The following is a 24019-nucleotide window of genomic DNA, read 5'->3' on the forward strand; positions in this document are numbered from 1 at the left end:
AACCACCACGGGGCAAACGTGGGTCTGAAGGGAACAACTTGCACAGCCGGAGGTGGCATCATGGCTCTGGGTGTCGTGCAGCATCCGTACGCGGACCTAAAGCCTGCCTGCAAAGGAGCTGCTCTCCCTTGGCTTTCTTGGGCCTTCGGTCTCCTTTTTGCAGGAGTTTTAAGAAAATCCACAGTCACCATAGCAACCGCCAGCTCCATGGCACGCGTGGCTTCCTGAGGCCCAGTGGGGACTGGGTGCCTTCAAACGGGGGTGCGGGGCTCAGCACCCTAACTGGCTAAAGCGCTGCCTGCTCTCACCCCCTGAGCCTTGCAAACGGCCCCGCTGGAGGGGATGCGCTCAACTGGTACGTTTTCTCCCTTCGGTTGTCCATGTGACGGAGGTTTCGGCGCCCACACGGAGCGGAGATGCAAGCTCTCACCGTTAATGCACTTCATGCACCAAATCCCCGTCCTCGCGCTTTTGCTGTCCTTCCCCGTTTGGCTGTCTTGGGCGAGGCGGGGAAATCATCATTCATTGCTTTAGTATCTGCTCTGGTGGACGCCTGGGCATCCCACTCTCGTTCTGCAGGCCATTGAAAGGCCACCTTCCACCTTCCCGTGCTGCTGCTGCAGTCAGCCTCTGCAAAGGGCTTTTTACGCAGCCTTCCCGAAGGCGTTTCGTAGCCCGACTCGCCCAGCAGCATCGCTGAGCAAGGCAGGCGGGTTTGTCGTGGGCTTTTGCACGGTCTCCGCCGATGTAGTGCCCGCGCAGTTTGCAAACTTTTGCTGAATTGTGCCTGATGCCCGGCGGAGCTGGGAACGTATAGTAGAGAAAGGGCTCGGGCACACGTCTGGGTGGGAAGGTCTTATCTCTCCAGTGACTGACAGCTGCTGGCACAATGCATTTGGTTGGTGGCTTTTCCTTTGAAAAGTCCCACTGCCCTACTTCAGAAAATAGTGTAGAATTGAGTGAACCACTGGGCACATCAGTTTGTCAATCAAAAAGAAAGTAAAATCTAAATCTTTTTTTTTTTTTTTTTTTTTTTTATTACCTCCTTTCCATAGAAAACTTGCTCCTGGTTACAGTAAAGATCTATTTTAAAGGAACAGAGAAGAAAAAGCAAAGAGCAGAAACCTTGGGTGGCAGGCTCCCTTTGAAGTCTGGCTGTTCCCATCTCTGCGGCGATTTGAGATGGTTTTGAAAATGGTGATGGCCCGACTTTTATCTGCCCGGGAAGCCCTAGGTGCCGGAGGTCTCATTGACCCAACTGGCACAGGCGGATGCTGAAGCTCAGAGAAACTCGCTGCCCAAGTTCAGGGTCACAGCTACCAAGGAGTTAAGCAAACTAGCTGTATTAAGGGAAAATTTGAGACAACATTGGGAAAAACATACATCAAAGGTTGGGTTTTTTGGTGGCATTCACAAATGAAATTTCTTTTTTTGTGGGTAGTTTTGGTGTTGTTTTTTTCTCCCTTTACATTTTTCTTCTTAATTGTTTTATCGCTCATTAACTTCACCTGAAAACCCCTTTTTAACTTAACCCCTCCTCCCCACACGCTTGATGGAAATCCGTTGATCGCCGACTAGTTCGTGGCACTTGAGCTAACACACAAACCCGAGGAAGGAAGATAATCCCGGGCTGTCTGAATAGCTAGTTCCTGCTGAATCCGGCAAGATTTGGGTGTCTAATTCCTCCTCCTCTTTGCAAATCCCAGCCCGGTTGCTCCCAGTAAGTCTATCCCACGCCAGACTGAGCCGTGTTGGCAGGCACCGGGCTCAGCAGAATAAATTATCCTGGCTTGTCAGCTCGTTCCCCCCCGACTCTTCGCAGGGATTTCAGCGTTATTGGGGAGAGGGGGACGTCGTGCTTGTGTAACCACGTCGGGTTTGGCCTCGGTGATTATGTCATTATACCCACAGCAAACATTTTGAATAAATATGAAATAATCCTACAAAGTCAAACCTCGTTAGCACCGGCAGCAGAAGCCGAGCGGCGGTGAATTGAGGGCGCGGGAGGGGGGAGGTTTGTGCCATTCAGCCCTTCTAAGGAGCGATTCACGATGTGCGAGCCGAGGGAGATGCCTCCTGCATAACTAAATGGGTTTGCTGGGCCATTAGGATTCACGAGGCTGCGGGGAGTCGCCTGGACCCCACAGCGGGGACACCCCGTCGATCTCCCCTCCTCCGACTCGCAGCAGCAGCGGGGTGGGACAGGCTGAGACGGGGTGTTTTGCTCAGTTTGCAAGAGCCCCTGCTTTGCCTTCTCTTTGCGTTTACCAAAGGGACCCCCAAAGACCCTCCTTTTGAAAACAAACAACTAAACAAAACCTGCAAGGGTAATGATCATTGGATTATCATCATCACCACCATTATTATTAAGGATGATGATAACTAGAAAAAATTGAGGTCTTGCTCATTTACCTCCCTTTTCCTTTGTGTTAAATCCCAGAGACCAGCTCAGCAAAGCATCGCGGTACCTATTTCAGTGCATCCCTGAGGGCACGTGCCTACAGAAAGCTTTGAGGTATGATCACAGGTAATGAGAAAGGGGTGAGAAACATCCCCTTTGGGATAGAAGCAAACATCAGGAGATAAAGGAATTGCTTCCAAGAAGATGGGTTTGTGGTCATGGCATGGCCATGCGGGTGCTGGTGACCGGCACGATATGGTGGTCTTGCTGGGGAAAAGAGGTTGTGGGGGCTGTGAGCTACCGAGTGTTTAATCTGGGGTTTTATAAAGCACGATGGATTCAGGCTGGAGAGGAGGCAGCTTCTCCAAATCCAGCATAATTGGCCCTTTAATCTGCTCTAGAGATTCCTGAGCTGGATACCGACGCTATCTCCTCCTTTTGATGAGGGTGGTACAAAAAGAAAAAGGAAAAAAAAAAAAGAAAAGAGCACATGATGTGAATTTATTTGCATCTCCCAACAATAATCCAGTCATTCTGCCCGGGAGATGCGTGTCTTGCTTAATGCCCCTCTATGCAGTTTTTTTATGACACCCAAGAGTCTATTTATTTATTTACAGATTTATTTTGCGGAGGTGGAAAATGAGAGGCAGAAAATGCCTTTCCATTATTTTTTTATTATTATTATTTTATGATGGTTTATTTTGTAAGCAGTGGAGTGGCCGGGGGTTGGCTGAGCCCCCGGGCAGGTGGGGAAACGCCAGCTCCCCGAGCCCCAGCTGCGCCGCTGCGGAGCCACTGGAGCGAGTCCCAAGGCCTGCAAAGCAATTGCATTTCCTACGGAAATAAATAGCAGTTGTCGGAGCCGAGCGCTTCTATCCCGCCTTAATCGCCCGGTTTTGCCCGTTCTGGCTCAGAACGGCACATGCAACAGCCCCTGACGCTGGTGTGGTCAGGGTCTGAGCTCCAGCTCTTGGATGCCCAAAATTTGGGTATTTTTACTAAACGTAGCTAGAGCCAGGTAATAGTCAAAACTCTGGATCCGCACTCAAATGTCTCGGAGTCCCAGGCAGAAAAGTGCACCGTAATGTTTCTTTCTTTTTTTCTATAAATTACATCTGGAAAACGCAGAATTGTTAGGATTTTGAAATAGGTGCCTTATTTCAACTTCACTTGCTAGAAACGGTGCTGTTGCACAGAGTAATTACATAATAAATTTGTTAGAGGAATATAAAGCCATAAAAGCAGTGGTAATGGTTTGCAATTTAATAGCTGAATTGTAAATGAATTTTCCTATAGCAGCTTTAATGTAGCAGGCTGCTACAATTAAGAGAACATTCTTTGGGGTGCCTTTAATTTTTTGTTGTTGTGAAGTTCAGTGTCATTAATTCCCTCATTTAAAGAAGCCGTATAGTTAACCACTTCAAGCCATAAAAGAGAACTTTGACTTCCTCTGCAACCACCAGAATATTGTCCTGCAGAAGGTGTGTTTTTAGCCCATTTGGCATTTCAGTTTTCTTATAGTAGCTACCGTGGAGTTGCACCATGTACTGAGCTTACAACCTTCATCTCCTTTCCCTGATGTCATCCATCTCGCTCCCGTGACACGTGGCATCTTCTGCCGTGGTGGTAGAAAGCAAAGAGGACTAAACCACGCTGTCCGGCTCGGGCAGCAGAGGGACCCTGCTCATAGCATTTAGCTTATCTTATTTATTGATTATTTGTTTGATAAAAAAAGATGTAAATGAAGGTATGTGGTATTGCAGTGCTGCGTGAGCCCCCCGCCCCAGCCTCGGAGCTCCCTGTTTTTCCTCCTGCTGCAAGGATGCTCCATCCAGCGACGGAGCCCCGTTATTTCCCCTTGCAAGAGATCATCCATCCCCCTCCGTGGTGCCGATTTCTTGTTCTTCCCCTTTTCGACCCTCTGGGTCTCAACTGTCGTTCAAAAGCAGCTCGAGGTCCCTCGGAAACTGTTCCCCGGGAACACTGACCCTTCACACGGCGTTTTCAGCGACAGGGTCCCCAGCACCGGTTTCTCTTGGTTTGTCTCATCAGATTCCTCTTCTTCTTCTCACGTTCACCTAATTACAGCTTTCCACTTCGATACCAGCATCGCCTCGGTGCCCTGCGTTTGAAGGAAACGCCGTGAAATACCGTATCCGCTTTGCTTGCAAGCAACATCGGGGCAATTTAAATTTTTGATAATTATTGATGGCATGTAATTACGTTGTCAATAACACCTGCTATTTCTACGGAGGAGCAGGGAACTGTTGCACCGCGCTGCGTTGGAAATGCAAATTGACACAGGCAACCCTCATCTGACTGCCATGGGCGATAATTAAAAGACACAGTCGTACGTAAGGGCCAGGGAAGCTGATGGCGACCTGACACCGCTCCGAGGGGCGGCTCTGAATCCCCTCCTCCCGGCGGTGAAGCCAGTTTTAGGGGAATGCAGAAGATAGTGCATGTCCTACTGCTGTTATCTCTCTTGTGCATCCTGGTTACTGGAACTTGAGCTTCAATTTCAGGGGTTTTTTTTTTTGTTCATCAGCCCTTAATAGTTGGTGATTTGTTTGTGCTCCAGTCTGCGGGTGCGATGTGGAGAGCCCTGCCCCGCTTCCAGCAGGGATTTGACCTTGCAGTTATTTCTCCAGTCATAAAATATCCGCTCCCTCACTGCGTTCTAGACTGAGGCAGGCAATAGAGAAAAATAATTTCGTCAAGATTGATCTAAAAGTATGCTCTTGACGTGCCCCCTCCCCTTTCTCTGAAGACTAGGAGCGCAGGAATGCTGTTCACAGGGAGCCGCTCCTGGATGCCGGACACGGCCGGAGTGCCGCGATGTGGTAGTTGTCAGGGCCCCCCCTCGGTCTGTTCCCAGCGCGGCCGAGTGACACGAGCGGCGAGTCCCCCGTCACCGTGCTCGCTCGGGTGCAAGGTAGCTGGGAGATGAGTACAGCCCTGCTGCGCCCGAGGGTTGGGAGAACAGGCTGGAAACCGTCCTCTGCCTTCTTCCACCTCCCAAAAAATACAGGTTATCTGGCACCTTGCAGCAAAACCCTCTCCAAAGTCCCGCCTGCAGTCAGCGTTAGCTCGAGCAGGGGCAGCCTGCGCTTTGCTAGGAGGTCTGTGCGGCACAGAGGATTTGTGGGGTGCTGCACGACCGAGCAAAACCGGGGTCCCCTATTGCAGAAAGTGCCCCCCCCAAAACCACCCCCCCCAGGGACATCTTTGGAGCACAGGGGTGAGCGGTGAGCTCCTGCTGCCAGCTTTGAGGGGTGGGGAGGTGTTAACCGGTCCGGTGTCCGGGACATGATCCCTGCTGCGGAGCCGCCGCTGTCCTGCCAGGAATCCGCTGGGGGAGGCAGCGCCGTTGGGTGCAGCAGTGGGTGCCGCTTTCTGGAGCGTTTCTAAATGCAAATGGGGAGCAGGGGAGGGGAATGGAAAATGTAAGGATCTATTGTAAACCCTAAAGGCACTGCGAGCGCTGAAATCTGAGCTCCCAAGTGAAAGCTGGTGTCCATGGCGTAGGACCGTAAGGCAGTAAAAATGCTTCAACGAGGATGTTTCTGATGAACTTTAAATCCCCGACTCTATTTCAAATATCCCGTACAAACACACTCCATGCAAGGTCGTGCCCTTTAGCGTACACACTGCAACTTTCTCGGTTTTTCTTGGGAAATTGCAGAAACATTTTGGTCTTTCACCCCTCTACCCCAATGCTCGTTCGTGACCTTGAAATCTGCCGCCCGCCGTCTCGCCTCTTACGTGACCGAGCCTGGTGGAACGTGTCACGCGGCAGCGTTTGTGTTTGCTGGGGATGGAGGTAATTTCTGTAAGCCTGGGACAGTGTTTGTACAGCACCCAGCACCGGAGCATCTCAGGCTTTTTATCTAACAAGTGCTTCCACAATATAAATATTTAAGTATAATAAACAATTATGATCAAGTTTCTTGGGTGACTGCACACAGCAAGTGAATTTAAAATTCATATCTCATGGGTATTCAGTCTTCAAATTCACTTTCTGTGAATGGTCATGCTAATAAAACTCTATTGCACAGAAAGGGAACACAAGAGAGATGCAAATATGACAAGGGCAAATTTGCTTAGGAGTTCAAATGAATATTCACCAACTTTTTATTATTTTTAAGTATTCGTCCCTATTTTCTATAAAAAGATTATTTTAGCTTTATTCTCCAAGCTCAGTGAAGCATGTGTTTCTGAGATATATATATATTTCCTTGTACTAATGGCAAGTTTTGTTACTAGCAAGTAAGGAGTATGTTTAAAACGTACTTTATCTTCAGGAAAAGTCTCCACTAAACCCACCTGAGTTATCGCCATCCTGATTAACATCTGTATTTCAACACGTCTTGCAGGTTAAGGCTGGGATTTTTCACGTAAGCCTGAGAGACGTAAGAGCCTCCGCTCCCAGTGAAATGTAGGGGAGGTCAGCAGCAAATTCCCTTACTCTCCTTTATAAACCCTGCTTTATAACTTAGTCTGGCTCAGTGTCCTCACAAAACTAAACCCACCCGAGCAGGTTTCTGTGCTATTGCTGTGGCTTGCTGCCGAGCTCCTTGGGTTTTTTCCCCTCTTTAAAGCTGCAGATTTCGGATCCAGATTCTTACACCATTATTTTCCCCTGATTTTCTTCGCTCATCTTTCATCTAGCGCTGCCCTCAGTTCCGAGGATGCCGGGATGCTTTCTTTTCACACAAGCTAAGCTCACGTTTGGAAGGACTTGGGGGTCACCGTGTCTCCTTTTTTTCCATGGCAGAGGTAGCGCTGTTTTGACATCTTCATTTGATTTCTATCCTAGAATTGAAAGAGATGCAAATTAGCAATAATGAATATTTTCATTGAAAGTGTCTAGACATTATATCTGAGAACAGGATAATGATGATGCTGGTTTCTACAAAATAGTCTGAAGTAGACCCAGGCCGCTTTATTTTTTTCATCAGAAAAGATAACGTTTATTTTTAAAAAAATGTAATTTAATGTAAGTGAAATTAGGGTAATTGCTAATTATGTAACTGCAAATGAGGCAGATCTTTATCTTGAGGCGAGCTTGTCTGGTGCAGATTATGAACCGTTAGTTTTAATGGGGTGTCATCAGAAGGCAAGAAAATCAGCCAAACAGTCCTACGGCACTTCTCGTGTTTGCCCGGACCTTTTGGATAGCGAGGGGTGTGAGGGATGGAGCATCACCCCTCTCACTGCAGGTCTGCCCTAACATTTAGTCTAGAACAGAAACGTGGATGTTAGAAAAGGCACCGTGGGGTTTTTTTCCCTTGTCCCTTTGTCTCTGCGTGGTGACAGTGAGCTCCCCACCTACCAGCCCTGTATTTCCCACGCCTCAGCTCGCATCTTCTGTCTCAGGTTTGAGGTTCTGGATTTTTCCAAACTTATCGCCCACCTCTGGGTTCTGGCGCTACGACCAACTGCAGCCAACGCCCGACAAAACTTCATCCCGGGGTTTTCAATGGGGAGAGGTTTTATTTTTCTATATGCGCTGGAAGGAAGTTAATAATACAAAACCTGCCCTAGAGCCACGCACTGTGTTATGAAGTCACCAACTTTATAGGATAAACATATTGCCCTCGTACAAGCTACAGTACAGGGGTATTGGAAAAATTAAATGCACTTGAATAGCTTTGTAGTTATATATCTCTGTATCTATAAAACCTACTGACAGTGAGCAAACACAGGAGCTTGGCAGTTGTCCTGCTCTGTTTAATTGCTGTCGATAGGTTTTACGTGTACCACCTTCTTAAAATCCCTCTGCCAACAATCCTGCAGCTTAGTGATCCGAGTCTCGTCCTGAAGACCTTTGGGGTGACGGATGTGCTGGTACCCACAGAACCTCTGTCATGCACTGGAGCTTAACGACATGTTTAGATTTTTCTAAGGAATCTATCCAGCTGTGCTTTTAAAAAATATTATTTATTTAGCAGTTGGCACCCTTATTTTTTTCAGACAGTCCTACATATCTGCCCTGGCTTTCTCTGAGATCACCCGATGAGAACATCAGCTTTCGCTTGGGTCCCTCCTGCTCCACCAAGCCTTCATTTGAAGGCATCTCCCTCTTCTCTGGTGCACCAGGCCTGGAGAAAACTTCCCTGCTTTCATGAAAAGCTATTAATATCAATGATATTAATGTAAATAAGTCCCACCTTATTTATAGCTGAAGGGCTAGGTAATGCTTCAATCCTGCTCTCTAACAGAGGACTGAACTCCTCTTGGCGTGCCGGGTGATGACCAGCACTAGCCATCTGGGACCACAGACTGCTCCCAGCGGCAGCTGGGAATCAGGCACAGGGACGTGGCTCCGGCTGCGGCAGCTCACGGCTGGCCAGCCTTATCTCCACTTTTCCCCCCAAAGTGAGAGAAGTGATAAGAAAGCCTTGACAGCCTGGGGATTCCCCCCGGACACGGGAAGTCGTGCGGATGGGGAGTGCTGCGGGTGGTGGGCGGGATGGGTGCCCGGCTGCGTAGTGCTCCCCCGGGGAAAAAGGAGAAAATGCAGGAATAACGGGAATCATTTTAGATGATTTTAACTGTCGTATATCAGCAGCAAAGTAAAATGCCCAAGTGAGTTGACAGCACCTCCGTCTGATCTCTGCCATGGACTGACTTAGAGCCAGAATTTTTCAAAGGCTGCTAATCGCCTCGGTATTGATTTTATACTGAGATACTTTATCACGCTTGTGTGTTTGGTGTAGTTGGGGTTTGTTTGTTTGTTTGTTTGTAAGTAATCTACGTCAGAAGCTAACTGGACTTTATTAGGAGCAGCATACCCCCTGCCCTTCCATGCCTGGGTGTTACATCAGGGCAAATCAACCTCCAGCAGATTTCATTAAAACCTCCTGTTTGGACAAAAGGCGTGTGCTAGTACAATACCTAAAATATGGGGGGGGGGTTGTTACCACGTTTTTGGTTTTGTACACTGCGCTAAAGCAGAAAATACGCTGAGCTATTTTGTCTGGCACACGCGGCCGTGTCCCCATGCTTACAGCCTTGCGCTCCCTGCTTTTTAACCCTCACCTCTCCACCTCCGCCTCATTAATAGCAGAACGCTACAAAAATTGCCCGAGAGTATAAATAACACTACAATTTTTTAGGCAAGAGAGGAAGGAATTGTTCCTTATTTAGTAGAAGGGCCGGCTGTGTTTTATAGGGTGCAGTAGGTTGTTAAGAGCCAGGCCCTTTTCTACGTGGTCACAGCCCACCTGTGCCTCAGTTTCCCCATCCTGTGAAACAATGGCTGTGTATTTTCCTACCTAACCAAAGAAATAAGATACCTGTGCATTATCTGATATAAAGGTGTTGCTCAATCCTGAAAAAGTGGGGGTTTTGACAGAGTAGGTGACTCCAGTCAATGTGCGTTACGAATAGTTAAGGAGATGGACATCAATACGCTCCAAGCCCCAAATGCATAAGATCAACGAATACGTACGGAAGCCTTAAAACGTGACTGTAGCTCACGTACGGTGTATATGTATGAACATTGCGCCATTTTTTTCAGCTGCCTTCTCAACGCTGAAATGTTATCTAGGTATATTTTTGAAGCTTTCATAGTTTAGTGGGGAATGTAATTGCACATTTGTAATCTTATGCAATACAGGATTAGTCCACCCTGCTGGCAGCATCTTGGGAAAAAAAAAAGAAAAAGAAAAAAAAAAAAGCTAGTTTTATTGTTCCACGCTCCCCAGCCACACTCTTTTGTTGTAAAAGCTGCTGGTTTTTCAGTGGGGCAATCCTCAAACTAGGTGTTCCCCAGTGTCGGTGCTGCCGACAAAACAGGAGGGGAGGTTTACACCAGAGCATGCTTTGTCTCAAGGATGCTTTCCTGGGAATTCTGTGGATGCCGATGTGCACCCTGGGTGGCAGGTGCCAACGGGGAGGGTGCGCTGCGCACGCTAAATCCCCTCTGCTTTACTCCCACCACAGAGCTCTCCGTTTCTGCATTAATCTTAGGATTATTCCAGAGGCCTGACCCACACTCCAGATCTCATCTTGTACTCACTTCACAAACATCACAGTAAAAAATTACATTTCTCTCTAGCGTCTCCCTTTTCCAGGATGCTCTAGCTGACTCTTCCCAGGCGCTCTGCCCTGCAGACCCTGTTTCTAGTTTTGCTTGCTGGCGAGGGAGGAAAGGGCTGTTTCTTCCGTTGGTTTTGCCAACGGTATTTTTTGCCATGGTTGAAACGGGTGGGTGCAAATGTTTATTCCTGCCTACTGCCCAGTCTAGGACAGTGGCCTTGCCTGTAATCTGCCAGGCTAAAGCACCTAGAGGGTCATGAAAATTCAAAGGCGTCTGAATTGCACCGTGCCTCTTGCTCACGTCAAATCTTCATAAGAATTGACTTCACAGGATAAAGAAACTGTCAGATGAATGCTGATGCTGTATTAATGACAGGGTACATTGACCTACCCCCTGTGTCATCATTGCTGCCGAAGGAAACACAGAGGCAACCCATAATCACCTTTCCTGCATCTGTCCCACTAACACCTAATTTAAGTATGTATTTGTCTGCTGACTGATCACAGGATTTTTTTCATGGCACCTATTATCCTGCTATCTAAGTGCTTCTGAATCTCCCTATTCATTTAAGATTTTATATGATCCTTATAGTAGTGTCTGAACGGCTGGTAAATGGGGTCTGCAAAGCCGACGTCTCTGTGGACATCCCATTCTTCCCTTCCCAAGAGGACAGACGACGTCTGGTGTAAGTCAGTAGGACCTGATCTCCCAGATCACCCCTGCAGTTCTGCAAAAACCTAACCGCGGTTTTCCCCTCCAATTTGTGATGGGGAAATAGTATTTCATACAGACTTTGCCTGAAGTTCTTTCTCTTTGCTCCCTATTTCTCTCTCTCTTTATGGGAAGCTAGTTGACAAATCCACGCAGTTTGACAGAACTGGGTGCCACTGAGCTATTTTGTAGTCCCTGGCTGCATTCGTGGGGCTCCACGACTTGCTGGCGTTTCACCCACCCACTCACCGCTGCCAGAGGTCCCGTGCTTTGCTGAGCCACCGCCAAGCACCCACGCAGCGAGCACAGCCCCTGCCAGGCAGCTCAGCTCTGAACCTGCCCGGAGGGGCCAGCGCCGGAGCTCAGGACATCCTTCTGCAGCCTTCTGCTGGGGAGCGGCTGGCCCAGGGCAATGGCCGTGGACCGTTTCAGATCGAGTGGGACCTCGATGCTAAAACCAGCTCCTCAGGGATATTTCAGCCCAAGCTACAATGAAAACAGTTTTTGCAGCAAAGTATAACCAGGCAGCTCTGCTCACCTTTGGGGCTTACCCCTTCTTTTAATGAGACCTACAGCACCTACGTAGGAACGACCCAGCAAACCTGCTCCTAGGTGGGGAGAGCTGGGCTGGAGACCACCACAAATCGGAGGTACTGATGCAAGAAAGCTAACTTAGCACAGCACTGTCATCGCTATTGCTTCTACGCCTCACGAAAGGGAGCCCTTCATGCGTAGTTTGCAGCGGGGGATATGTTAAAACAGGAGGGTGGGCCAGAGTTAGATCTTTGCCAAGGTTTATATATTGACCCGTGAGATGAAGAAGAGGTCATCTTGGAGATAGCTGCAGCATGTCAACCGTGTTTCTGCGTGAGTTTTAATGGCTTAATTCACCTTGCAGTTGCACGGACCAACCCCAGCTGGGTGGGAGATGCGCGACAGTTTATCTCTCTCAGATGACAGACGTGGTTCATCAATGGGGAGACCCCCAACCAAATTTGCACTGAATCCAAACAGTTTTATGTTAAGCAGAGACCCTGAAACTCCTGGGTAATTGCACTTAGAGCTTGACAAAACTAAACAGCAATCAACTGCCCGTGATAGTCAAGAAAGCAGAAACCGAGAAATGCTGAAAGTTTTGGGTACGTTGCAGCGGGAGCTCACCGCCGACACCGATACCTGCTTGTGAAAAGCTGGCTGCTGACGTCGTCCCCATAAACATTGAAATATAGGCTGAACGTACACAGCTTCATCGGATTGCTGTAATTCATTAAACAAATGTTGGGTTTAATAGAGCTGCATATAAAGGCTGGTGCCATAGATGCGCTCAGCTGTGAAATATGCTGTGGAAGTCATTTGTTTGCAAGGGGTCTAGAAATCTGCTTCCTATTAACGTAAAATGGGTTTACTGGAGAAAAATCTCTGGGATCACATTTTTCTCTCAATTATCCCTTCTCAGTGGGATTCCTCGAGGTTTGCGCCGGGTAACTGAGATGTGTCTAAGCTGGGGGGTTTGGATCTGGGGTTTGTTTTGATCCATTAAGCTTGTATCTCACCGCGGTGATGTAATTCCCCTAGTCTGAGACACTTTATAAACATTAATGGGTTTGTTTTCGTGGTCCCGAGGGATGCGCAGCACTGGACGGTCACCGGGACCCCTTCACCCACACAGAAACGGAGATGGGGAAACGTGTCACTGCCACGTCGTGGGGAAAATGAGAATATTCACCCAAATTTTTATCCCGTCCATCCTTAGCTCTGTTTAGTCTTGTTTTAATAACTTATTAACTAAAGCACTAGCATTTCAGCTACAGCACAGCAGTAACCCATCAGCAAGGTTTGCATGGAGATGCTGCCGTATACTCCGAATGAGGAAGGAATTTTAAGAGCGAGAAGAGAGGTCAAATGCAGTTATAAATACACAAATAAAAATACAACCTTTGTAGAGGGGGGGAAAAAAAAAATCGTAGACATTAGCAACTATTGTAACTTGGATGGAAGTGACTTAGTGGAGCTGAGCTACAACAGACTATTGAACTCGGGGCACACTGTGCTTTTTCTGGTGATTGCTGCTGAAGTTTGCTGGTCTCTTTGACTGGTTTTTTTTCTCAGTGCGCTTTTCTTTGCAGATGACTGGCCACACAGATGCCTCCGGTGACATTTGGAAAGGGCCAAATTGCCGCTGTTTGCACTGCAGCGTGCCAGGGCTTAACAAAATAGAGGCGGAGATCAAAAATCCCATCTTTTTTTCCAATCACAGAAGGTCCATTTTAGAGGATGTTGCTGAAAGAAGCTGGTGATACTCGCAGCCCTTTCACCTGGGAATTGTTACTGCAAACAGAGATACATGGAGCAGATGAGAAAATAATGCAAATATTCAGACAGAAGGCAATTTTTTTTTTTTGAGGAAGTGAGACACAAGCTGATAAAAAGCGATCAGCAGAATTTACATAAGCCTTCACCATCTCAGAGGTCATCATTCTGCAGGATGACACATTGAAACTCATTTTTATTAAATTCTGGCTGATTATTTAATTGGAAAAGATAGGATTTAATTGAATCAAGTCAAAGGGCCGTATTAGATTACGTTCAACCTTAACAGAAAAGGCTTTTCCCATTTAGCTAAACTGGTTCCTTTACATATTGTACATATTAAACTATAAAAAGTGGCAATCTGAATATCAAAGTGTTTGGAAGGCCTGAACGATGCCCGTGTGCTACTCAGCCCTTTTTCAACTCCAAAACCTTCTCATATTCCCTTTACTGCATTCCTTAGGCTGCAAAGTGAGTGAAGGGGATGGGTAGTAGTCTTAAATCTCCCTCCATCCACATTTATACCATCTACATGTTCTTGAGAAATAGCCTGGCTGGATGTGATGCTACCGCTAGAACACGTTGCCCAAAATTGAGGGGTTTTTTTCAGGTTTTCAAGGTTACCCTTGCACCGCCTGAAAAGATGCTGAATGGACACTTGAGAGTTGTTGGCGTTGACTCAAGTTTCCTGTGTGTCCTTAGGAAATATTCCCGAGCTCTCTGTGCATCTTCTGTGTGGCCAGGGACTCCCATCCCTTCGGGACACGGACTTGCTGCAGAGCTGTCAAGCTGCTGGTAAAAGCTGGAATTGGAAGCAAAAAAAAAAAAAAAAAAAAAAAAAAGGCAAAAAAAAAAGCAAAGCAATTCTGGGAAATAATACATTTCTAATTTTGGCTATTTAATTAGCTTTTAATTAAATTTTTTTGTTAATTCAGAACTAATGGGAGAAGGGGAATGAGACCCAATTCATTTCCTAATGCGTCATTTCATCCCAATTTTGAGGATTTCAGCTCGGCCTTCCGAATGGGAATCAGCTCAACGCGAAATAATCCTCAGGTATCGCACTTTGAAAGCACACCCTGGTGATATTTTTAATCCTTCCTCCTTTGAAGGCAGTTTTGCTGCCGGAGCAATGATCGGGACCTTTCTGCAGCTTCGTGGGTCGCCCTTATCTCAAAACCAGGGTCAGGGCGCAGGGAGATTTTGGGTTGGGAATACGCAGGGGTGTGCACATGCGGCACAGGCTGCGGGATGGAGTCAACATCGCTGCAAAACCCGGGGCAGCAGCGCTGCGGGGTACATCGCACCTCTTTAATTGCACATGGCCAGCAAACCCCAGCCACCCTCACGTCGGAAATCCCTTTGCCCGCCCCGTGCTCGCTTTCTGCCGGGCTCGAGCTCTGCCAGCTGCCAGCTCAGGATTGCTGCGACGCTGCGCACTTTTTCCAGGCGGAAGCTCGGAGAAATCAGATCCCGCTTTGAAAGATTGAAATCAATTTTAAATGGACCCGGCTGTTCCCTAGCAAGGATGGGAGGAGGTATGGGGAAGGGGAGAAAATCTTTCGAGATATCTTCAGGGGAATCTCAAAAGGACTTAAAGTAATAAGGAAGATTTTTTTTTTAAAGCAAAGTTATTAAATTACAGATGAGTCCACAGCCAAGTTTAAGAAACATATTTTTTTAAATAGCACATGCGCTAATGTAGAAATTCTCTTGCACCAGTAAATTAAAAAGATTCCAGAGCTGCCAGTACAGCAACTCACCTAGTCTATTATTAAGGTTAGATTGAGTAAGAACCATAATTTGGACTTTGCTTCAGCAACTGAACGTGTTCTTGGAAGGCTCAAATCAGTTTTAACCTGATTTTTTACGATAAAAATAATGTGCCTGCACTTTAAAGCCGAGTTCCTTTCTGCTGAAGCTTACGTTTTATTCAAGTGCAATGACTAAGTTTTGCATATCTGGTACTGCGATTGCACATTCAGGTTATCTGGTTACATACATAATTCTCTCATTTGCAAGCACAGTTTGCAGCAAATACTCATGTAAATTAGGCATGAAACCAGGCATTTATCTTGATTAGAATTCAGTTTCTATATATACTTAAAGAATTTTATCTTGTTCTGGGATGGCTGCATAGATGATGAAGAAAGAATTTTAAAAATTGCATTTATTCTCCTTGTGGGTTGTTTGTCCGCCCTTTGGGAATTCATTAAGGAAAAGAGCCCTTTCCATCCATATTCCAAGTGCCCTGGCCCAGTGCTAGTGCTTGGGTTGCAAACGCTGCTGGAAACTCACAGTCAAAAATTACTTTCCCTTGAAAAAGCCGCTGTACCATTTATCTGAATACGAGGTTTTTCTTTGTTTTACAAAATCCTTTCATGGATTACAAGGTCTCAGTCCTTTTCGCTCTCACAGAGCTGGCGGTACGTACGATCCAGACCAGGTCTGAGGTTTTGGGGGACCCAGGCCAATCTTAGTGTCGTTTGTCAGCAGACTGATGTGACGGATTTACCTGATTTCTGTTCCTAAACGCTGCCTGGGGACATTGCAGGCCAAACCCCTCAGCTTCTGCAGAGCCGCATCCCAGCGCTCCCCAGGGACCGTCACCGAGCGGGACAGTGATGTGCTTCTGCTTTATCTCGGGTCCAGCCTCTCCCAGAGTTATCTTTGCGGCTCTCTGAGAAGGGAAGCGCTTTTCTATCGGTTTTACTGCGTTTTGGCTAAGGTCTCTGCAATGCCAGCGGTGATGCAGAAGGGCATCCTGAAGTTCAAGGAACTGCCCCAAATTCTCAGCTTGTTCAGCCAAAAGCCTGACTTTAGGCAAATATCAGAGGGTTTTGCAAATCGTACAGACACGGGCAGGACTGTTTCTCCTTCTTTCCTTAAGGATTGTGATTTTCTCTGCATTTCCCTTGACAAGAGCCTTTCCTCGCCAGCCCTGGCTCCCTGCACCTGCTCACGTTTCCGCAGGGCCCCGCAGGCTCCCACCCTGCCGCCGTGGGGGCTCCTGCCCAGTTCCTAAACCCGTTTGCGAACTTTTCAAGGTGCGCGTGGCTCAGGTAAAACCACGCAGCGCTGCTGCCCGCAGCTTTCGGAGGCGGGCATGGTTCGAGGAGGTGCAGCCGTGCAGGCCACGGTTTCCAGAGCAGGACCGTTTCATTTTGGTGGGGATGAAGCTGCCTTGGTCGGGAGCGCAGCTCTGCAGGCTTGCTGCAGCCCAGGCCCTGGCAAGCGCACAAGTGGATCCCTCCGAGGCATTGATAAGGCACAGGGAAACATCAGCGCTCCCTCTAGCAGTCGCCAGCGATGATACCGAGTAATTCTCGATTTTTCACCCTGGGTTCGTGCCACATGAACCGCCAGCGTAAGGACTCTCGCATTAACCATTGCTACAGCAGTGACAGCGTACAGGTTACTCTTTCTGCCCCCCCCCCCCCCCCAAATCCTTCCAGGGGGATTTCTGGAGCCCATTTTACCTCCACCTGCTGCACGCAGCTTTCGGGTATGGCCACGCACCGGGGTGAACCTAAACCCCATGAGCAGAAAGGCACTTAATGAGTGGTATTTCCAAGCACACCGCGGCCAGCTGCGGGCACTGCAGCACTCACCGCACCCGCGCAGCAGCACCAAACTTCCCGGGGGAGGGAGGGATGGAGGGGTGGGTGGTGGTCTCGCTAGAAACGCAGCGCTGCCGCGACCGCCGCAGAGTCCCCGTTCCCCCCCCCCCCCCCCCCCCCCCGCCTTTGCTTGCCCGCCCCGCGCAGGAGGGACCCGCCTCCGCGGCAGACGCCGAGCACCGCGTAACGCCGCGTAACGCCGCGGATGCCCTCGGCCCAGCCGCGCTCGCCTCCGTCGCGGCCCTGCCCGGGCTGCCGGGGGGGGCAACAGGTAGGGGGGAACCCCTCCTCCCCGCACAGCCTGTTCCCCCTTGCACAGCCGCCCCTGTTTCCCCTCCTGGCACGACCCCGCTCCCTTTTGCACCCCCCTCACACACACACCCCTTCCCTTCGCGCGCCGCGAGCAGAACCCCCTCACACTCCCCCCCCTCACACAGCCCCACTGCCCTGCGCCCCCCCTCACACCCCCCCACACACAGCCCCACTGCCCCGCGCCCCCCCTCACACCCCCCCACACACAGCCCCACTGCCCCGCGCCCCCCCCTCACACCCCCCCCCACACAGCCCCACTGCCCCGCGCCCCCCCTCACACCCCCCCCCACAGCCCCACTGCCCTGCGCCCCCCTCACACCCCCCTCACACCCCCCCACAGCCCCACTCCCCTGCGCCCCCCTCACACCCCCCCTCACACCTCCCCTCACATACAGCCCCACTGCCCTGCGCCCCCCTCACACCCCCCACACACACAGCCCCACTCCCCTGCGCCCCCCCTCACACCCCCCCCACAGCCCCACTCCCCTGCGCCCGCCTCACACCCCCCCCACAGCCCCACTCCCCTGCGCCCGCCTCACACCCCCCCTCACACCTCCCCTCACATACAGCCCCACTCCCCTGCGCCCCCCTCACCCCCCTCACACCCCCCCTCAGCCCCACTCCCCTGCGCCCCCCCCCCCCCGCCCAGCCCACTCCCCTCGCGCCGCCCCTCGCACAACCCACTCCCACTCGCGCGTCTCCCCCTCAGGCAGCCCCTTCGCCCGCCACAGCTCCCTGCCCGTCCCCGTTCCTTCCTCCCCCCCGCCCCGCGGCGGCGCATGCCGCTCCCGCTCTCTCACCTCTCTCCTCCTCTTCCTCCCTCCCCCAGGCCAAAATCCTGCACATGATGGACGACAACAAGCAGCTGGCGCTGCGCATCGACGGGGCGCTGCAGGCGGCGGGCCAGGAGGTGACGGCGCTGCGCGCCGAGCTGGCCGCCACCGGCCGCCGCCTGGCCGAGCTGGGCAGCGACCCGGCCATGGAGCACGGCCCGCACAGCGCGCAAGGTGGGTGCTGCCGCCCGCGAACCGCCCCCCCGCCCCGGTGGAGGTGATGGGTGGGGGGGTGAAAGGAGGGAAGGCGGGGGACACGGACACACACACATACATCTTCCGCGGGCGCCGCCGCCGCCTGGAAACCGCCGCCGCTCGTTGTTTTTGCTCATTGTTTGTTTAGTTGCATTCCCTGGGGTGGTGTAAGGGGGGGGGGGGGGGGCGAAGCCGCTGAGGGGCCGGTGCGTCCCGTCGGGACCCGGCTCCACCCGCCGGTTGCGGATTCCCCCTTTGATTTTTAGCAGCCTGCTGCTACTTCCCATCTCTTTCGGCTCCAGCACCTCCAGCCCAAGGAGGGATCCCCCACCCCCCCACACACCCCCCCGCCATCCCCAGCACGTTGCTGAACTCGCCTGTTCCCTGCACGCCGGCTCTCCGCGGTACCCCGGCTCCCATAACCGGTTTCGTAATTCGGTAGGAAAGCAGCCATGTTACAGCCGCGATCCGGGCGCTCCGGCCCCACCGCTCCCCCGCTGCCGGCGGCCCCGGGGGCTCGGTCCGGTCCGGTCCGGGGCGCGTCGCCGGGCGGGGGGGGGGGGGCAGAGAGCAGACCCGGGGTCGGGGGGGGGGGGGGGGAGCCGGCAGCAGGAGAGCTCGGTGCCGTGCATGGCTCCGGGGAGCCGACCCCCTAAACGGCCAATACCCAAGGCATGCTTTTATTGAGTCTAGGGCGAAGGGTCTGCAGAGACCCTATGCGATGCATGCATCCCCCCTCTTCTGCCCTTAAACCCCTAAAAAGTTGTCAGCAGGCCTCGGAGCTGGAGCAGCAGAGGCCAAGGGTGAAAAAACGGGGTGCAGGGGGAGTGGGAAGTGATTTACGCTTGTGGCTTTGCGTGAAGGTTAACTGACAGGGTCCGAATGGCTTCTGCAGCGCTCTCGATGGGGTCTGGCTCTTGCCTGGCTGAAATTTGCTGCTTTCTGCTAATCAAAGTGGTGCTGCCATCACTGTTACTTTAGAAACATTTAAATACATATATATATATATATATTTACCAAATAATTGCAGGCTTGCATGACAGTTCACCCTGGAGCAGCCTTGGTCTCAGAGCAAAAATAGTGCAAGCCCTCCTCTTTCCTGATAACTGAACTGAATTTACACCTGTGTGATAAAAATGTCGGTAGTGGTTATTTACTTGTTACTTATTTACTGTGAGTATCTCTTGGTATGGTGGTTAGACAATATTTAACAGTTGTGTTTTCGTTAAGCTGTAGTTTTTTAAAGGTAGCGTAGCTCTTGGTGGGCATTGCTGCTCCCGGCAGGTTGCTGTTGCACCGCCAGTGTTTTGTTGTTGGTGGCGTTAACGCAAATTGATTGAGAGGGATTAATTTGTGGATTTGTTCCATCCAGCCTGGTGTATTTTGCTGTTTTGGTAGCGGGGGTGTGGTGTGTGAATTCCACTTGTTAAACAAAGTTAATCCATCATCAGGTGGGTTTGCTGTGCGGCAGGAGCTGGACCCAGCAGAGCTTCCTGGTAGTTGTGGGTACGTGGGAGTAAAGTTACGTGTGCTGCGGTCAGGTATTGTCAGAACTGATATGTATAGGTGCCTGAGCCGGACCCTGCCGTATACTGCATCCACGCTACTGAGGCACTTTCCCTTATAAAAATCTGCTGAAAGGGCAGAAGGAGGCTGCCTTCATCCTCCCCCACCGGAGCGGGGGGATCGGGAATGCAGCTGGTGACACGCCATAGAGGGCATCAGCGTGAATGTGGAAATGCAGCCTTCCAGCTAGAAAAGCGGGTACGCTCCTTTGGCTGCTCGTGCACACACCTATTTCTGTGGGTATACTGCGGTTTGTTTCTTCTCCAGCAGACTTTTGGAGAGACGTACGTGGTTGTGCAGAGGGGCAGTGCCTTTGTTCCCGCAGCGCGCCCTGGCAAGGGAGGGATGTGTGTGCGGTTCTCCAAGGGTCAGGGTTTCTTTTCTGTTTTCCTCGGTGGTTTTCTCATCTGTTGTGTGATGGAAAAACTCCTCTTCGGTTTCCTTTACTGTCAGCATGCTGGAAAACAATTGGTATTCTATAACAGCGCCAAAGAAATGCGCTCTGTTCCCCAAAATGTGTGCGTTTCTGCTTAATAACTATAATTACACATGCTTTGGAGTGAAAATTGAAATGCCCGGGGCTTGTGGGGTTCCTGCAGCCGGTGGCCAGGAGTGGCCCCATCTTCATCTGGGTGCGAGAGTGGTACCTCCAACAGCTGCTGAAGCTGCTGGAGGGGTCACTCCGCCTTCCTACTCCTCAAGCTGGCAAATTTGGCTCAGTGTGCTGGTGTCTAGGAGCGAGGACGCTTCCCTAACGAGGTGCGACTCCGTGGCCTTGTAGCTGTAGATGTGGTTTTTATCTTCCCTACAAGTTTTAAGAGGCTGTTATTTAAAATGTGATACATCCAGCCATTTACCACTGCTGTTGTAACAGAAGCCAATCAGTTAAGTGTAAAATTGCATCTGAAGAGCATTGCGTTCGTCGTGCTTATTGAGGAGAAGGGGGAGACTAATTGGTCTCAGCAAACCCCACTGATTAGATTCACTCTGTTTTGGGTTTCCTCCCTAAGTTTGGTACTATTGTTTATATACTGCCATAAATGCTCCCCTACATCGCTGCGTGTGTACGGGCAGGCCCAAGGTATCTGTAGCGAGCCGTATGCTTTTCCTCAAGGGTTTTGAGACGATGTTCGGAAGGATGGGCTGAAAACAAGTATCTCTGAATAGCTCTGCTGTCGTGTGTCTGATAAGCGGGAGGGTTGCCAAGCTGTTTGATTTGCGCAAACACGTTAAAGGAAGGCAGGAGGCTGGTAAATGGGGTGGGCAGCTGCTTACCTGCAAATGTGGGGTGTACTGGTGGTGCTCAGGTGGCTGATGGGTGCGCGGTGGGGACCTGCTTTGGTCCCGTCCGAGAAGCACGTGGTGGAATCGTCAGGTTCCTCCGCTCGTCGTGGGAAGGAGCTCGGTGATGTCATCGCTGCAGGTGGGTGCTCCAGGTCAGTCCCACGTCACGTGAAAGGAGGTAAATGTGTGCCTCCGTGCCATGCTCGGTTGGTAATTAATACCGAGTTTGTGAAATGTGTTATTCGTCTAATTATGGTGCAGCTTGAGACAGCTCGAGGTAATAACTCTGCCCCTTTCGTGCACACTGACACTCTTCTCTGCTATAATGCGCTATTTTTGCAGCGGAGAGCTACGCTTCGAGGGCCTGTTTTACGTAATTTAAAACAAAACTGGAAGAATTCAGCAAAGAGGGAGAGCAGGAGCGGATGGTGGGTGTGCGTAGGTAGGTAGGAATGAAACTTGTGTGTTGTTACAGTCCTTAGTGTGAGTGTCTAATCATTTGAACTTCTCAGTCCTGATAGTGGTTTTTTTTTTTTTTTTTTAAATGACGAGTTTGCTGGTGAAAGTATTTTGGCTGCAGCCTCTGTCTAAACCTGGATGCAGACCAGGGTGGAAATCAATACTGCATGTCCCCAGCGCTTAGCGCAGCAATTACAGGCAGCTCTCGGGAACATCACTGGAGCCGTGTGTCAGCACCCTCATGTTTGAATTGTCATTTGAATTAGTATTGGTTGAATTAATTGCGAGCAAACGGCGTGCCTGTGCCCTGTGGTCCGGCAAAGGAGGATGGGGAGGATGCAGGTGGGCAGGCAGAGCATCGCAGCGAGCGCCGTTGCAGCTTTGTGGTCAGCTGTGGCCCCTCTTTGTGCTGGGTGCACCTCTGGGCTTTTGGCTGAGGGTCTTTGCTAAATCTACACCTGAATTTTCAGTAGTTGGAGTAAAAACAAGATCTGTGGGGAAATCCAAAGTTTGGGTGCAAGGACTTGCCGTGCTGAAACAGGCGGTTGGTCCGTTTAGCTTCACGGTTTTGCTTTAGTCTCCTCCCACCATTAAATGGAAAACGCCTTAATTAATGTTGGTAAAGTGCTTGAAGATGTAAAGCACAATCAATAGCTAAGTGTTATTAATGATACCTCGCTCAGCATTTGGCTTATCTCGCTTCCTATTTCAGAGGGTCGGTGGCACAGGGCGGTCACCGTGTCCCAGCTCGCGTCGCGTGGAGCTGGGGTGCGATGGTGGGGATGGCGGTGTTTGCGTGGGTGTTGCCAAAATTCAGCTGGGAAGAGAGCAGGAGCACCCTGCTCCTGGAATAAAAGATTTCTCCTCCTTGCATAGTGATCTTGGGCACATGCAGCATAAGAAAATTTCAGTCATGTCTTGGTAGTTGGTGATGCCAAAGGGCCAGGAGGACCTTTATGCTCGTGACAGCCTAAAATAGAGTTTTCTCTTTCTGTCTTTGATCTCTGTACGCTTTCATAGCTACAACGCAAAGACTTTGACTTGCCCAGGAGGCAATCAGTTACCTCTGTGCTCTGTGCTGTTGCTATTTTGTGAGTAATCATCTCAGGCTGTTGAAAATGTACCATTTTCATCTTCTCAGAAATCTTCCCTGCTATTTGTTCTTCCAGAACTTGAGAGCTGATATTGTAAAGAAACCTGAGGAATTTGGATACCTCAGTCCGGTCATGTGTCGGGAGCATTTTTGCATCACGCTTATCGCGAGATCAAGGTCTTGCTGTGCTATTACTCTTTCTAATAATTTCCTACTTTATTTACCTCTGTCCTGCGTAGCTCATGGAGTGAGGGAGCAATTAGTTTCATGCTCTGAAACAATTGTATGCGCTGGGAAATAAATTTGTGCAATGTTCATATGGTGTTTACAGACAGAAGGAACTGGCTGCAGACAGCACTTCAGGTCCCCATTACATCTTATTCTTTGAAGATGTTAATTTAAAATATCCTTTGTGGAGTTTTCCTATTCAAAAGCCTGATCTGGCATGGTTAGCATAATGTTTAGATTATCATTCCTTTAAGGCCGTCCAGGGGAGTTTTAGTGAAGCTCCTGAGAATGAATAAGCTCAAGTAAACTCTGAAGTTGAAGGAAGACTTAATCCAGGGTTTCCGACTCCCCCGTTTGCAGCATGACCATGAAGATGTTTAGTGTTAGACTTGCAGACAGGGAGAGGGAGGTAGGAACTGGCCCGGCCTTAAACTTGGGGAAGATTAAGGGTGATTTTGCCTGTTGGATTCAGGTGTTCTCCCAAATAATCACTGGCGGGGCTGGGCAGCCTTTCCTGCTGTTACTTATTCTTTGTTACTCTAGATACGTTAGTAAACTCAGTGGTCTCTTGCACCAGGGCCAGGTGATGCAGGAAAAAATCTGCATCCTTGGTATGAAACTCTCTGGGGTGCCAAAAGAGGCTTTGCAGCTGGGGAGGCTCATTGCCCAGCCGTTGGGGGCAACTGACTTTCCTTGAGTGGTCCCTGCTCCTTCTACCAAACAGGGCTGAAGTACATCACTATAAATTAGGCACTGAACTTCAGCGCTAGCAGGATATATAGCAAAGCTTCAGTCTCCAGCTTATTAAAATTCAATTCTCATAATTTCTTGTTGACAGCAAAGCGTGAGTTAAGAGCTCTTGGTACTGACACAGCAGCTTGCAGGACCGGTGTGCTTGTAACTCGGTACACGGAGCCAGGCTGCGGTGATGTCTGCGTGTGAAACCCCGGGGAATGGGTC

The 24019-nt window shown here is 50.0% G+C and overlaps 1 protein-coding gene and 1 long non-coding RNA gene across 5 annotated transcripts in view; one reads left to right on the plus strand and one right to left on the minus strand.

Annotated features, from left to right (window-relative positions):
- The window catches only part of KAZN (kazrin, periplakin interacting protein), a 224325-nt gene that overhangs the window by 117337 nt on the left and 82969 nt on the right, over nt 1-24019 (plus strand). For 3 of the 4 annotated variants that reach the window (XM_075773157.1, XM_075773158.1, XM_075773160.1), the window contains exon 3: nt 18231-18408. In XM_075773157.1, the coding sequence (XP_075629272.1) occupies nt 18231-18408 (178 nt within the window). Of the gene's footprint in view, nt 1-17294; nt 17361-18230; nt 18409-24019 lie in introns of those variants that run through there. The other variant, XM_075773159.1, reaches the window with a different exon arrangement.
- LOC142604717 (uncharacterized) lies at nt 13148-18428 on the minus strand. The gene is made up of 3 exons (XR_012838561.1): nt 18202-18428; nt 14819-16998; nt 13148-14271 (listed from the first exon to the last, which is right to left on the minus strand). It is a non-coding gene; the product is annotated as an uncharacterized LOC142604717 (long non-coding RNA).

The sequence above is a fragment of the Balearica regulorum genome, chromosome 21 (genome assembly GCF_011004875.1).
Source record: "Balearica regulorum gibbericeps isolate bBalReg1 chromosome 21, bBalReg1.pri, whole genome shotgun sequence".
Classification (NCBI taxonomy): domain Eukaryota; kingdom Metazoa; phylum Chordata; class Aves; order Gruiformes; family Gruidae; genus Balearica; species Balearica regulorum.